At 41.5% G+C, this 17,356-nt stretch overlaps 1 protein-coding gene across 1 annotated transcript in view; it reads right to left on the bottom strand.

Moving 5' to 3' along the window:
* cd2ap (CD2-associated protein) overlaps positions 1-17,356 on the bottom strand; it is a 123,901-nt gene that overhangs the window by 16,555 nt on the left and 89,990 nt on the right. The window contains exons 12-15 of the mRNA XM_079643084.1: positions 15,083-15,227; positions 14,698-14,807; positions 7,594-7,709; positions 1,211-1,294 (exon numbers count right to left, since the gene is read on the bottom strand). Of these exons, the coding sequence (XP_079499210.1) occupies positions 1,211-1,294; positions 7,594-7,709; positions 14,698-14,807; positions 15,083-15,227 (455 nt within the window). The remainder of the gene's footprint in view (positions 1-1,210; positions 1,295-7,593; positions 7,710-14,697; positions 14,808-15,082; positions 15,228-17,356) is intronic.

Here is a 17,356-nt window from a genome sequence, read left to right as displayed (position 1 = left end):
GCTGAATAAACTATTCAGAACCCGTCCCTCTTACGGATTGAGGATTTTCTGCAGATCTTGATTAAAACAGCACTTGATTGAGCCGGCACCAGACGCATTCATTTAAATGTTAAGAACCAGACAGGCTTTTATGTATTCTGTTTTATTTTATACGAGAATATGAAAGCCTTAAACTTAGGAAATTGTTCATTTTAAGAAGTAGTTTGTGTAATATTTATATCTTTGCTGTATGCACTTATTTATTTACATCTTTGCTGTATGCACTTGTCTATTGACAGAAACCGAACTGAAATTATTTTCAAAAATCTACCTGCCTTGATGATGTCATTCTTAAATATCCTTCCTACACATTATTTTCAAATAAAAAAATAGTGTCAGATACAATTTGAAAGGAATTGTTCCAGTTCCAGACATTGAAATCTTTTGGATATGTTGACTGGCACAAATGTTCAGATGCTGATCCAGAGTTATTTTTCTTCTCCAATCATTTCACTGAACCACGACCAACTTTGACAGATGGGAGTGGAGGCGGGGTGTAAACTCAGGTGGGCATGCTCTATGGATCCAGGTACTTTTGTTATAGTCAGGTCGTTTTAGTTTCATGCGCCACTGAGAAACCTTCATAAGAATGATCAGGGCCCACCCTCCAACGCTGTATCCAGTTCTCTTTATACATCCATTAACATCTACTAAAAGTGTTTATTTTTGCCAGTGACAGCTAGATTGATAGTAAAAGTGTCTGAAAAAGTATTTAAAAGACCTTCAGAGAGATATAACATTTGTCTTCAAGATTTTCTTTCCCCTATCTGTTAGTTATTGAGTCAAACCAAGCAGAAGACATACGGTCCTTTACATAATAATGTCAGACACATAAGCATGATAACAGCCTGAGCCCCTCGGCGGCACAAACTAACACTTTTAGTGGGATTACTTTGGGGTGCACAATTCCCAAATTACATTGAAACCCTTGTCTGTGGCCGCTTTCTGCACCACTCATTACTTGAACGATTTAAAAATTGTTGTTTGGTTTATCATGATGTTGAAAATAAGTGGTCAGTGTTTGATTCTGGACGGGATAAGATTTTCTCTTCTGGAGGGTAAGTGCTCCAACCAACAGGGACAATACTGAGAAACATCTGCACCCATATCATGCCTTTTGGAGTGTTTGTCATCTGTCATTTCATTGGTGAATAACAGTGTTATAAGTTACCTTTCTGGTGTCTGTTAGCTTTGGTTTGGCAGCATCTTCTTCATCAACCTTGAATAACTTCTCCACGCTCAATTCCTTGGTGGGCTGCAAAGGAAAAATATTTACATGATTAAAGATTTCATATTTTTTCTTTTTGTTTACAGCTTGGTGACAGGGTAACCTGACTCATAAAAGTGATAATGTTCTGCCAACGTTAGGGGAAATGCCTATTCCCAGTGACAGTCGTTTGAAGGAGTGCAGCTGAGTGATGCCTGCTCTGAGGAGAGGAGGGCAGGCGATGGGACTCCTGTGCAGTGGCGTAGCTGTGGGTGGGCCTGGGCCCACCCACATGCACGTCTGGCCCACCCACAGCCAATCAGCGCGTTATAGCGCAGAGCCAGGAAGCCCAGAAGGAAGTGCCACAAACTACAGTTCATCTAGTGGCCAACAGGGGATGGATGCAGAAAGGAGCAATTTCCATAGACCCCCTTGTTAAAATGCCCAACTTTGCAGCAGAAATAAACATGTTTCTAGCCTGGGTCCAATACAATTTATTCTGGATATAGTTAGATTCATGACAATGGAATAGGGAGTGCATTTTTTTACCGTGAGTAAATTAGTAAGTAAAGCAAGTTTTGCTGTGAGTGAATGAAAGTCTTATTACTTCTTGAGGTCTGCAGTGAAGCGTGTACACATTTGCTGAATATGAAAAGACTCTCAGTGTGCGCCTACTGCGACTGTCAAGGATAAACCACCTGTGGCCGCCGAGCCAGTCAAGTGTAGGGATGGGTACCGACACCCGGTATTAAACGGGCCCCGGGACTGAATTATTAAAGACCGTGGTACCATTAAAGAGCAACTTCCAGGTTAGACACCCGTGAATAAATGTGTAGGAAAATGATGAATACACTAGATTTTCAAAAAAATATACAGAAATATACACTATAGTGACATCTGGCGTTCTTTTTGTAAGAAATGTTCACTTTCGCATAAAAAAGCCTCGGCACGTGACCTCCTGCGTGTGACGTAACACGGGGGACACAAGGGGGAGAGCGGCCGGTGTAACGTATTAATAAACATGGATCCCAATGCTAGTTTCGACACAGAAGAAGTTGAACATGAATATTCAAATGCATATGACGGACCACAACCTTATAATTATGAGCCTGCTAGGAGTCCAAGAGACCAGGAGCAGTCAAGGATTAGAAGAAATAACCGCCATCGGAGAGAAATTGAGCTGTGGTGTGAGGAGCACCAGTGGAGAACTAGGCAGCTATCTTGGTGAGTGACCGGCGTTAGCTACAGAATGTTAGCTAACGTCACATCACAACATTGTGAAGTTAGCTATCATATATCAGGCTATAACTAACGTAGCATTGATAATATAGTAACGTTACTGGCAGGACTGTTGATACTGATCCATAACAGAAACTAAAGCGCAACTTTCAGCCGTATCTCGTGTTACCTAATGCAGCTCCACACTATGGTGCTGTGTACCGGAGGAGAGACGCGAGATACGGCTGATACTTGATGATTGTGGAGCCTCCGTTGATATGCCGTTGTAAATGGCTTGATGGAAAGCAGGTGTGTAGTCGGGGAGGGTGCACAGCTGATTGCAGCAGGTGAGTGGAGGTTGAGCCGGGAGCCAGGAGTGACAGCCACCACGCACACACAAACAATACAGACAGGGGGAAACAAACAAACAAACAAAGGAGATGGCTGGAGCAGTACCGCCACCACAGCGTTACCTAATGCAACTCCACACTACGTCTTACGGTGCCGTGTACCGGAGAGGAGAGAGCAGCGAAGGGGGGGAGAGAGAAGTAATACGGTTTCCTGATAAAGCTGTGGAGAGTATGTGCTGCAGGGAGGTGGATGCAGAACGCACCCAGGAACGAACGCTAGCTCCGGTCCTTTTTACTGTGGACTCGATGTCCTGACAGGCTGGTATTTGTGCAACCTGCACAAACACAATACTGCACCATGATTACAAATGGTGAAATACAATGTAAAACTACCGAAAAATACCAGTTCACTAAAACACAACCGCTCAACTCAACGCAACTACTAACTATACCCGAGGTCAGAGAGCGAAGATGTTTCCCCTTTGTGATGTAATATGACGCGTTTGACGTATGACCTTAAAAAAAAGCCGTTTTTAAGAGCAGAGCTCAAAATCGCTCCTTTCCCTCTGAATTCCTGCCCTTATGTCTCGTAAAACATATCAAATCCTACATTCACTTTTTTCATTGTAATTTTCAAGCAAGTTTAAGCATAAATGTAGAAAAAAAAACAACCTGCAAGATGCTCTTTAAGCTCCAACGTTATCGGTCGGTACTGGAGGAGACATGTACAAAATATATCTCATATATTATTGCTACACAAACATTATATTGTAGTTTTAGTGTCGCCAACTCCGTTTCTAATATGCAATAAGACAGCAAAATGCGTCTATGATTATTTTTAGTATTTTCGATCTTTCCAATCCAAACGAGAGATCTCTCTCCCCTGCCTGAGGGGGCGGGGCAGTTTACAAACATGCTCTGCTACATGCAGCAACACACACACACATGGAGGAGATGGCGGAGAGAAAGCGCTCCGAGGTATGGTTAAACTTTACCTGTTCGATATGGACAATGCGCGTTGCCAAAAGTGCAATAAGAGTTTAGCATGTAAGGGCAACGAGCAAATTGTCTAAACATTTAGCAAAAGTGCACCACATTCATTAACATTTCAGCTATTCTGTTTACAGTTCTGTCATCACATTATTTAATACGATTTGTTAAAACATTGTTGTTTCTTTTGATGTGAAATATTATGTATTTAATTAAAATAAAAAGCAATGTTAGTTTTGTTCACAATTTGTTAGTTATTGTACCTTATTTTTTTCTCCAAAAAAAAAACGATAAAAATACCGTTAAAGCACCAAATCGATAAGCGGTATAGATAAAAGTAGTAATAGGCCTGCCGTTAAAACCTTAACGATACCCATCCCTAGTCATGTGGATGTCAGTTATACACACATTCTGAGGCCGCCGTGCCTATGTTTTTGTTTTCACTGCTAGTTTATGCTTATGTTCAATTAGTGCATTCAAAAAATCGTTAATGAAGTTTCAGCTCAGACCCCACGCTTAATAAGTCTCACCCTGGCCCACCTACATTTCTCCAGGCTCACCCACACAATAATTCCTGGCTACGTCACTGCTCCTGTGTGACAGTGTTAATTTCGTCAACGAAAACTATGACGAAAAATATTCGTCAACAAACTTTTTTACATGACTAAAGGCCCTGACACACCAGGCCGAAATCGGCCATTTTCGTTAGTCGGACGACGAAGCCTGCCCTGCCGCCCAAACTCAATTTGATGTGTCCCGCACCGTCGGGCCGTGGAATGCCTTATGTGGCCTTTGCGTCGGCCACAGGCAGTCGAACAAAGAAATCACTTTGATTGGCTGTTCAGCTAGCGAATCAGTGCATGAGAAGCGAAACGGTTGCTTGAGAATGTCTTCCACAAGCAACACTCCAATGGCTGATAGCTCCAGTACCGCACGAAACATGTTTTCGATGGACGAGAGTGAAAATGGAACGCACACGATATTTGTTGTTTGTTTAGATCACGCAGTCTGTTCTTCTTCTCTGTCTTCCGGTTGTTGCCTCTTTTGAATGACGAATACACACTACTGCCGCCTGCTGGTAAGGAGAGTTATTGCCACTCACGCATGCGCAGTTCGTACGTCCTCGGCTGAAGCGTCGGCGAGTTCTCTGGTGACTGCTTGGTGTGTCAGGGCCTTAAGACGAGGTGATGACGAGCTAAAAATAGATTCTTGATAACGAAAACTATGACGAAATGTATATTTAGTTTTCGTTGATGAGACGAGACGGGACTAAGGTGTTAATGGTGGACTATCGGATATTCAAAATGCAGCATATTTCCCCCTAACTGTCCGTCTTGTCTGTCAAAATGCATCTTACGTTTCTAACTTGCAATATAATTATTTCCGCTCTCTTCACTCAAGAAGAGCGATCTCCCTGTGTCTCTCTGTATGCGGGGGGCGGGGCCTAACAGACACGCTGCAGCGGCACACAGAGATCTGCCGGGGACGGAGCGTTCAGAGAGTATACACTCTACAAGCCTCGATGTGGACAAAGCGTTGACACGAGTAGAGTAGTCTGTCCAAACAGCCGGCCAAAAGGCGTCATATTCAGTCGGAGAAATGCACAATTTTCGACTTCCTTAACTCGTAGCTCTGTTGCCCCAATTACGAGTAACGTTATCACATCAGGTGCGCTGAGGTGGGAGAAGTACTCAGATCTTAAGTAAAAAAATACAATAGTGTAGGAATACTCTGTTACAGTAAAAGTACTGCATTCAAAATGTCCCTCAAGTAAAAGTAGAAAAGTATGCTCAACAAAATATAGTTAAAGTAGCGACGGTAAAAGTAGTCATCGTGCAGATTGGTCTATCTATTTCATAATAATATATAAGATATGTTTTATAATGATTGATCATTAAAGTGTTCTTAAAGCTGGTCAAGGTGCAGATAGTTTGAATGACTTTGTATACTGCAGGGTAGCTTGTGAATTTACTCCAGGTGGAACTAAAGTCTGATTTAACACTTGATTATATTTCACATCATTAATCCAAATATGTAAAGTAACTAAAGGTATTAAATACATGTAGTGGAGTAAAAGTACATAATTTACCTCTGAACTGTAGTGGAGTAGAAGTACTAAGTAGCAAAACATTTAAATACTCCAGTAAAGTAGAAGTACCTCAACATTTGACTCAAGTACAGTACAATATAATAACATAATTATATATATTTTATTTTTTTCACATTTCAATAAAGCAATTAATTTGGTTAACAATTTTTTTAGTTTTTCCCTTTAAAAAATAACAAAAAGTGCGTACAAGAATACCGTTAAAGTACCGGATCGATAAGCAGTATCGATAAGACTAGTAGTACCGTAAAAAACCTTAACGATACCCATCCCTAGATATTACACAAGTAAAATGTTAAGAGAGTGAAATGTTGCTTTACGAATTTCAACACTTGATTTGATGCTGTCACCTTGATTCCAATGTCAGAATCCTGTATTTGCCTAACTGAATTGGTTTAAAGAGAGAAAACATTTTGACTAAAAGTTGACTAAAATGTAATTTTTCATCGACTAAAAGTAGACTAAAACGTTTTGAGTTTTCGTCGACTAAAACTAGACTAAAACTATGAAGGATAGAAATGACTAAAATGTGACTAAAACTAATAACCATTTTGGACTAAGACTAAATCAAAAATAGCTGCCAAAATGAACACTGCTGTGTGAGGACGTGGAATGAGTGTGAGTGTGAGGTGAAGGGATGTGACAGGTTACAGACAGCTGAGGGACCTCAATGTAAAAGGAAATCCATGGGGAGGAAGAACAATTTCAGAAGAGACAAAAAAAGGGATCAGATATAAAAAAGTAACAATATGAAGCCTAAACCTTTTTAAAAATGGTCGCTACAATCTGAAAAAAAGGATTATAGGCATAAGCGTAAAATATGAAATAATTTCAAGTTCTCCATACAATATACAAAAACACAAAACTCAAATCAAAAGAAAACACTAGCAGAAAAACAAGACAATATAACCAATGAGAACAGAGGATGTGTGATGTGATCAGGGTGGATATGCCAGTGTGAAGGGATATGTTTTGAGACGTGATTTGAAAATGGAGAGAGTCGATATTCTGGAGGTCAGGAGTTCCAGAAGGGGGGTGCAGAGTGGCTGAAGACTCTGGGCCCCATGGTGGTTAAGCGGAAGGGTGGTGCAGTGATGTGGATGGAAGCAGAAGACCTAAGAGCGCGGGTGGGTGTGTTGATGTGCAGGAGGTTGGAGAGGTACAGAGGACTGAGGTGGTGGATAGACTTTAAGGTGAGGAGTAGAATCTTAAAATGGATACGGTATTCGACAGGCAGGCAGTGAAGCTGCTGAAGAACAGGAGGGATGTGGTTAATGGAGGGGGTTCTGGTGATGATGCTGGCAGCAGAGTTCTGGACCAGAAGGAATTATTTATTGTATCATAATGTGAAGTGCAGCCTAATCAAAGCCTACTTTGAATGAGTATGCAAAACGATGAAGATTATTATTTGAAAATATGCAGCACTACGATTAAAGGTAAAGACAACACTAACGACATGCCAATATTTAAAATATAAGACGATATGTAGTCCCAATTTAATATTGCCATATTGCCTAACCATAACATGAATACATTGTGTTGAAATGTTTCACCTGACTATCAGTCTTTAACAGCAATATGACATGACATTGTGTATATGACACTGAAAATGCATCTGCACGACCACAACAGTTCTCCACATTTTGCTTATCATCACTGTATTTATCTGTGTGTTTTCTCACCGAGTTTCCTCCACCAAACTGTGCGGGCAGCCGTCTGCCAGGCATCTTTGGTCTGTTAGCGGTGGGGTGAGAGAGCTTCTCCGAGTTAGACGACAGCTCATCAAAACTCATCAGATCTGTGAGAAGAGGCAGACCACACGGAGACATGAAGAAGGAAACAGAGTGGAGCATTTCATCACTTATACATGCCTTTCTTTCATTACCCTGAAAATATTTTCTTTTTTTTTTACCAGGCAAAGTGCAAACAACTGGAACAAAATAATTAAATAAACAGAATGTTTGTAAACGAGAGAAATTGAGGAAAACAGAGTACATAAAGATATGTTATCACTAATATACTTGTAGGAACAGCAATGCCTCATATAGAAAAAATAATAATTGAGAAATGAAAGTTCTCTTTAAATGATGAGGGATTCCGTTTGATGTGTATTATCTATTTGTTTGCCCTATTTATTCAGTGTTTCCCCTACCATTGTCTTGGAGGGGCGCTGCGCCCTGCCAACGGAGCCCCGCGCCCCCCCTGAAATTCAAGGTTTGTAAAAAAAAAGAAAATGATATATTTTCTTTTTATTCATTTAAATTAAAAAAAAAAAAAAAAATATATATATATATATATATATATATATATATGTATAGCACCAAAATGCAAATAATCTATAACTACTGTCACTTTTCACATTGAACATTTGCTCTTTTATTAAATAAACTAAACGCTTTCATTTTAAGTTGTGAGTTTAGTGTTTTTGACCCTAAGAAAGACTGATGCATTAATCAATAACAATAATCCACAGCTCCTCTCTCTGCTCCAGAGGATTTAAAAAGTATATTGAAAACAGTCCTAGTGCATACAACAAAGTTAAACAGAGGGAAGAATCAATCACTCCCAAATGTATTATACAACACTGAAACCTTTTAGCAACTGTTGAGTAACAGCACTTTGCAGTACACAGTGGTAAAGTGCTGCTGAGAGAAAGCATTGCATGTGATTGCAGGATAGATTGAGTTTTCATGTTTCACAAAGGGTGTCAGACTGTCCTCTGGTGAGCGCTGTGGGCTTTTAGCAGCGCTTTGTCACCTAAGAAAGAACTCTCAGATGAAAAACATTAAGAAAACTCCATTAAATCCGTCGAAGATTCTCTGTACCTTCTTCTTCCTCGGTTGTCAATAAACACTTCTCTCCCCCCACCCTCTCTCAAAACGGCAGCCTCTAAACTGTTTATCTTTTCAATTATGTCTGCTGCTGCTCCTCTTCACAATCCCCTCATACCTCTTTCACTCCGAGCTCTGCTTCAATTATTGTACGTTATGCCAATTAAAGCTCTGCTTGTCTTTTACCATTTTATCAGAAACACCTTTTCATATTGATGTGCAGATCCGGGTGGTGTGTTGTTACCAATGCTGTTTCACTAATAACGTTCTGTCTCCATCAGTGTAAAACTCTGAATAAGACAATTAACAATTATTCAGTTGCTTTCTACAACATGAGTAGTAGATAGATGCATCATGAAAACAGATGGCTCCACATTGTACATACAGCACACACTGTAAAAGTCTGCATTTATCCCATTCTAGTACTAGGGCAGTGGTTCTCAAACTTTTTCTGTCAGGCGAAAAAAAAAAGTCGGGCCCCCCCAACACAAATAGTCACGTAAATAGGCCAAGTGAACATTTATTAAAATACATCAATATTAACGTGAGCATTCCTTTCAACAAAATAAAAAAATCACTTTGCTAGAACAGAGATAATAAAACAATGCTCCAAGTCTGTGTGCTCAAAAAAATAAATACATAATACAATGGTGCAATCCCTTTGCTAGAACAATAAGTTATAATACTTTGCCACTTCGCAATCTGTGCAAAAAAAGGAAAGAAAAGAAAATGCTGATATTTAGCAAAGTGTGTCTTCTTATCACAGCATTAGTGGCTGCAATGAGCCTGTTTGCACTGCACATTTCTTCAGAACGGGGCTGCAGGCTCAGTGGCAGCGCCAGAGATTTATTTTGGGGGTGCTGTGGGGTAGTTTGACGTTTCATAGAGGGTGCTCAAACATTTAGGGTTTCCCATTAATGTACCGGTCGCTACAGTGGAATTTTCTACTGCAACATTCCCCATGCATATACACAACGTACCCGCAACTGTTACAATGAAGGCTCGATAATCAGCTCACGGCATATACAGTATAACTACATTTGCACGTAACGGTCACTGAAATGTCTCCAAGTAACCAAACTGCATGTTTTTAGTCCTTAAAGTTCACTTATCATGGTATTTTTAGGCAATAGCATAGGTCTCAGATATATACAAATATATTTAAAAAACATGTCTATTAAAGATGGGGTAGGTAATTTTGGAGAAACCAGCTCCAGTGCGCTAGAATTTGAAAATGCACACCCGGAAAGAATCTGCATCTTCCTTCAGACTTCCTTACAGAGCCCCTCCTCCAACACACACGAACGTGCACATGACCAACAGTGTTGGGTGTAACGCGTTACAAAAGTAACAGTAATATATTACTTTTTGCTGTAATAAATTAATGTAACGCATTACTTATGAAATGTGGGTAATATATTACCCGTTACAATGCTCAGTAACGCAGCTACAACACATTTAAACCCGAAATTAAATGGTGTTTTGTTTTTTAAGAATGTACTAACATCGCAAGACATTCCGACACCAGACAAATTGTGCGGGTAGATTTGTAAACCTGGTGTTTACCCTTCAGGCTTCACGTTGGGATCTTCGAGGGTGCATAGGAATGCATTGCACCCCCAGTGGAATGTTATGCAACCTCTATTAAAAAAAGAGAACGGTCCCAAAATTACAAAGAAAAAATTGTGTCAGGTGCGCGTGACCTGCTCCGCTGCGCGTGCATCATTTCCAAAGTGCTTCCACAGCAGTGATACACATCTGTGGATAATCATTTATGGGGTGTAAGTGCTATTTTTATAGCTGGTGTGTGGACCTCACATAGGGGGGTCCGGGGGATTGCTCCCCCTGGAAGATTTGTTTTTTAAATATTGAAGTCAAGACCAAAACATTTGAGACCCACTGAGGTAACTTAGACTAAAGTTAAAGGGGACCTATCATGCAAAATGCACCTTTGTACGTCTTTTATACATGAACATGTGTCCCCGGTGTTCCAGGGAACTCACCAAGTGTCAGAAAACACAACCCTCTCTATTTTCCTCCTTAGCCAAATCTCTAAAAAAGGGGCTGCAACGGATCTGAAAAAAACGGATCCAGATTTCAACACTTGTCTACGTCACAAAGAGGTGTTCCGCTTATTGGTCAACTCTCCACCTATCAAGGGAATTAGCCACGGCCACGTGCATTGCCAAACCTCTCATTCGCATATAATGTAGGACGGATCTCCGTCCATTTGGCTATTCAAATGTTAACGAAATGGACAGACTTCCGTGCACATCAGCGGCTGTCGGATTAAAACAGTTTAATGCACTTTTAACACTCACGTACCCAGGATTCCTGCTCCTTTCCTGGGTTACAAAGTGAGGTGACGCAGCCTGTCCTCTGGGTGCGCTCTGTGGGGGGGGGGGGGGGTATCGCAGCCTGCTTCTCTCTGCCTGCCGCTGCGCTCTGCCTCTATCCACACAACTTTTGACCGCCTTTCAGAGACTTATTGCTGGGTCAAACTCTAAGTTACAAACTATACACATTGCATTCTTGCTAATTAGCCAAAATATGAACGGAATAAGTAGCAAGCATCGTAACAAACAGAGTAAAAATAAATAGGGACAACAGCTTGTCAACCATACTTGCCAACCTTTAGACCTCAGAAATTGGTAGCATTTCAAAATGCAAAATGGGGGGGGGGGGGGGGGTGCTAGTGGATTGCCGGAGCTGTTAGATTAACATTAACATGCTTATTGTAGTTGTAAGTGCACTGCCTTGCGGCCTGTAGTACCGTCCTTGATGGAGCATATGTGTGGGCTGGACCTGTATTTTAAAGGAAAGGAGTGAGCAGAGAGTAGAGTAGTTGTCGATTCTTGTTCTGTTTTCTGTGAATATCTGCCTCACCCTCTCAGACTTTGAGTTGCGCGCGCTACTAAAGAGCAGTGTTGGGCAAGTTACAAAATGTAATATATTACATATTACTTATTACTCTCTTTTGAAAGTAATAAGTTACATTACAATATTACTGTCTCTGAAATGTAATGAGTTACACTACTTTGGTTACTTTTTAGTTACTTTCACCAAAATAACCGCAAAAGAATAGCTAGGTATTTTAAATGCTAAAATGTAGTTTAGTGCAGCTCATTATGCATCCAGTGAAGGGCGATGTGGTATAGCATAACAACTGTGTAGGCCCTTAAGGCTACTAACAACTTGTATTACAGGGCTTAGTTGAATACTCGATTCTGATTGTAAATTCTTAACATGTGACACGTTGTTAATACAGCAGTACAGACCGCTGTCAAGGACTATAATGAAGGTTAACATATTGTAAATCAAGGCAAATATTATTTAAACCATGCTCATGGTTTGAAATGGCAAACATTGGAAGGCAAAAGTATTATTAAAACCATGTATCCTACTACATCATCACCTTGGTCCCATCATATACGCTGGGAAGAGAATATTTACTGTGCTTGAAAACTGGTATCACATCATCATGTGAGGTTGACTTTGTGACCTGGAGAACATTTCAGCTGCAACATCAGCTCGTTGATAATAAGCTTGGGATATGAGATATTTTTGTAGCCATTCGTGGTGAAGGCATATGTGCTATTGTATGCATTATTTTTGACCCAACATTTATACAGGCATGTCAGAATATGGTACTATTTTCACATGAATATTCTAGCCATTGTCTATTTGTATAGCACAAGCTGCAAAATGACTGCCTTACCCCACTGTACAGGCGGGTAGTTGTTTAGATATACCTGGTACCTGCGCCGCGGGCCGCAGAGGGGCGGCGTAGTTTCGGGCGACGAAGACTGCTGCTCCGGGGCTGGCGAGTCAGGCGGGAGTAAGCTAGTGTCCACAACGGAGGGTAACGGTATGTCCGCATCTGACCTGTTGCTACTGCCTGCAGTAGATGCAGTGTTGCTGGCGTTTATTGATGGTTGCTTTAACCATTTTCGTATAAATGATTATCCACAGATGAGATGTGTGTCACTGCTGTGGAAGCACTTTGGAAATGATGCACGCGCAGCGGAGCAGGTCACGCGCACTTGACACAATTTGTTGTTTGTATTTTTTGCTACGTTCTCTTTTTGAATGGTTGCATAATGTTCAACTTCCCCGAAGATCTCGACGCGAAGCCTGAAGGGTAAACACCAGGTTTACTAATCTACCCGCACAATTTGTCCGGTGTCGGAATGTCTCACTATGTTAGTACATTCTTAAAAAACAAAACACCATTTAATTTCGGGTTAAAATGTGTTGTAACTGCGTTACTGAGCATTGTAACGGGTAATATATTACCCACATTTCATTAGTAATGCGTTACATTACTTCGTTACAGCAAAAAGTAATATATTACTGTAACTCCGTTACTTTTGTAACGCGTTACACCCAACACTGCTAAAGAGAGGTGTTACCATGGAAACCAAACAATGGTGTAGCTGTATTAAAGTCCGAGTGGAAACAGCCGTGTGTAAATCTGATTTTGTCAGAAATCGGGAGAAATGCGGGAGAAATATGACCCCGGGGGGAAACCGGGAGAGGGCAATGAAATCGGGAGTCTCCCGCGAAAATCGGGAGGGTTGACAAGTATGTTGTCAACTAACCATTCAGAAACGTCCTGCTGCAACCGAGCTGTTTGCACCGCCACCAAAACCTCCGCTGCATCAGGGTCAGTTTTTTGGATCAAATTGATAATATGCTTGAACACATGCATTGCTCTGAGATGACATGTTTATTCCACACTCGTAATCACAGCAAACATGGTAACGTGACTCTCGCCGGCTCATGCCCCCCTCTTCTGCAGGGGGGCGTGGTCAGCTGCTGCTCAGAATTTTCAAAGACAGGCTTGGAATAGAGCGAAAATGAGCGAAATGAGGCATGGCTAAAAAATGATCTGTTTGGTATTTTGAAATATAAAATGTATAAATATACCTTATATAGGTATGGCCATACACTATATCATTTACATATAGCATGATAGGTCTCCTTTAACTATCTAAACACTGAGAGAGTCCTTTAGTTCACTGAGCCTCTCAGTCTGACAGGAGAGGACTCTCCTCCACCTTGATGATGAAAAAGCTCCTTATATCCGTTAGCGTAGCTCGCTAGCACCAGAAGCTAACAACAACGATCTCCGGTACCGGTGTGCTCTCTCTCGCACACAAAATGGCTCGTTCCACACACACACAGAGCCGAGCTTTAATGAAACCCAGAGACCCAGAGGTACTTGTACTGTATCATATTATTTTCGAATCAATAATTTTCCAAATTATGTTTTTCATAACCATGTTTCCTGCTGTTCTCTCGCATGCCTCTGCGCCCCCCCACTTTGAGAAACACTGTACTATGGGCATAGACTGTATATATAAATGGATGTTGTGTCTGTGACGCCACCCATAGGATTCTGCAGAGTTGCGGAGCCGGTCGGTGAAGTGTTGGCCGTGACGTCGGCATCTTACTCCCACCTGTCCCCTCCTTATCCAAAAAAAGGGCAAAAGGCGGAGCTGCTGGAACATGCCTGACGAGCTCAAAGCTCCCCAGCTAGCTAAGGCTAACAAGCTAAGCTAACATGCTCAGTAGTGCTGCATGGAGTTGCTACTTGCTAGCCGGCAAATCTGCGATCTCTTGCTCAAGAGACTGTCGTCGCATTTTACGTTGCTAAAGGTCCCAGTTATCCTCCTGTGTACTGCCGTGGTGCCTTGCTCATGGGCACTGCCTTGCTCCAAGTACCAGCCTACCCTCTGGTTCGCAAGCCATGCCCCTACAGACTGAGCTACTGTCACCCCAAAAATCAACGTGGGTTTTAATGGAAGTCACACACATTATTTAATATTTGTGAAGCATTCTTTTTCAGCTCACCTTCTGTAGTTAAAAATCATGAATTGACCTAATATCAAGTAAAACAAATCACCCCAGTAATATGGGCTTGGATAATCTGTAAGCGCACACTGTACATACCCACATCCGAGGACTTCTCCCCCCAGTCCCCAGACAGGATTTTGGGTTTGGTGGGCAACGATGGCTCAAACTCTGATTTTGGTCGTGTGGAAGGCACCTCTCCATTGTGCCTAGAGACAAGCGGTACAAATAAAACAATTATGAAAAAACATTACTGTAGGAGGAGGAATCAAAAAGGTCAGTGCTGTCTAATTTCCAGGTCCTTCAACAGAACATTTCTAGGTAAAACCTTCATATTTAACTGGATGAGTAATCATAAAATACAAGAGACAGGAGTGATGTGTGGGGGGAAAGACACTAGGGGAAAGGGTTCAGCGATGATCAGAAAGGCGCACAGCAGGAAGGATGAACAGAAGCTGGACTAGGAGATGAATATTAGACCTACTTTGGCGATGGAGCGAGAGGCTTGTCGGGCCTCTTTGGTGGGAGGCTCCCCGGCCTGCCTTTCCCAGGAGGGGGGACCGGCTTTTTGGGCGGGACCACTGGCGCTGCGGGCTTGGATGGCTTGTGTTCTAGTGTAGGCTTATCAACTGAAATAGAGGAAAACAGTGAGGAGATTTTTAAAAAGAAAGATGGACCAAGCTTACATATAGAGTGGGGGAAAAAAAGTATTTAGTCAGCCACCAATTGTGCAAGTTCTCCCAATTAAAAAGATGAGAGAGGTCTGTAATTTTCATCCTAGGTATACCTCAACTATGAGAGACAGAATGAGAAAGAAAAAAACCCCCAGAAAATCACATTGTCTGATTTTTAAAGAATTTATTTTGCAAATTATGGTGGAAAATAAGTATTTGGTCAATAACAAAAGTTCATCTCAATACTTTGTTATATACCCTTTGTTGGCAATGACAGAGGTCAAACGTTTTCTGTAAGTCTTCACAAGCTTTTCACACACTGTTGCTGGTATTTTGGCCCATTCCTCCATGCAGATCTCCTCTAGAGCAGTGATGTTTTGGGGCTGTCGCTGGGCAACACAGACTTTCAACTCCCTCCAAAGATTTTCTATGGGGTTGAGATCTGGAGACTGGCTAGGCAACTCCAGGACCTTGAAATGCTTCTTACGAAGCCACTCCTTCGTTGCCCGGGCGGTGTGTTTGGGATCATTGTCATGCTGAAAGACCCAGCCACGTTTCATCTTCAATGCCCTTGCTGATGGAAGGAGGTTGTCACTCAAAATCTCACGATACATGGCCCCATTCATTCTTTCCTTTACACGGATCAGTCGTCCTGGTCCCTTTGCAGAAAAACAGCCCCAAAGCATGATGTTTCCACCCCCATGTTTCACAGTAGGTATGGTGTTCTTTGGATGCAACTCAGCATTCTTTCTCCTCCAAACACGTCTCGTTGAGTTTTTACCAAAACGTTCTATTTTGGTTTCATTTGACCATATGACATTCTCCCATTCCTCTTCTGGATCATGTAAATGCTCTCTAGCAAACTTCAGACGGGCCTGGACATGTACTGGCTTAAGCAGGGGGACACGTCTGGCACTGCAGGATTTGAGTCCCTGGCGGCGTAGTGTGTTACTGATGGTAGCCTTTGTTACTTTGGTCCCAGCTCTCTGCAGGTCATTGACTAGGTCCCCCCGTGTGGTTCTGGGATTTTTGCTCACCGTTCTTGTGATCATTTTGACCCCACGGGGTGAGATCTTGCGTGGAGTCCCAGATCGAGGGAGATTATCAGTGGTCTTGTATGTCTTCCATTTTCTAATAATTGCTCCCACAGTTGATTTCTTCACACCAAGCTGCTTACCTATTGCAGATTCAGTCTTCCCAGCCTGGTGCAGGTCTACAATTTTGTTTCTGGTGTCCTTTGACAGCTCTTTGGTCTTGGCCATAGTGGAGTTTGGAGTGTGACTGTTTGAGGTTGTGGACAGGTGTCTTTTATACTGATAACGAGTTCAAACAGGTTCCATTAATACAGTTAACAAGTGGAGGACAGAGGAGGCTCTTAAAGAAGAAGTTACAGGTCTGTGAGAGCCAGAAATCTTGTTTGTTTGTAGGTGACCAAATACTTATTTTCCACCATCATTTGCAAATAAATTCTTTAAAAATCAGACAATGTGATTTTCTTGATTTTTTTTCTCATTTTGTCTCTCATAGTTGAGGTATACCTAGGATGAAAATTACAGGCCTCTCATCTTTTTAAGTGGGAGAACTTGCACAATTGGTGGCTGACTAAATACTTTTCCCCCCCACTGTAACTGATAGTAAAGAGGAGAAATGGCTTTATTGTGGACAGTTTCAAAGAGAACATTTCTGCAATCATCTAGAATTACACACAGCAACTGAGGTGCATTGTTTTATGTCTGAGGCACAAAAGTCCATTTATTTTTGAGCAGCACTGAAACAACCAGGGCAAATTAATGTTCAACAAGCTTGTCTGCTGATAAAAACAAGTCCGCGGCTGAACATAGCCTCCATGCTCTTTACAAAGTAATTATCTCATAGATTTTCCTTTTAATAAATGTATGTTGGGCAACAATGTAATAACGCATGAGGTGACACAATGGGGATTGAGCCTATGGACCATAATGAAAATCCCAAGTAAGTTAGTTTTCCAAATCACTTGGTTGTGACTCAGCATATTAGTATATTCATCACATTAGAATACTTTATTGACCACCCGGTAACAATTGCTCCATTTTAGGTTAAAATCA

Source organism: Notothenia rossii, assembly GCF_949606895.1.
Source record: "Notothenia rossii genome assembly, chromosome: 8".
Lineage (NCBI taxonomy): Eukaryota > Metazoa > Chordata > Actinopteri > Perciformes > Nototheniidae > Notothenia > Notothenia rossii.
Note: the sequence above shows the minus strand (reverse complement) of the source record. Positions and strands in the feature narration are given on the sequence as shown.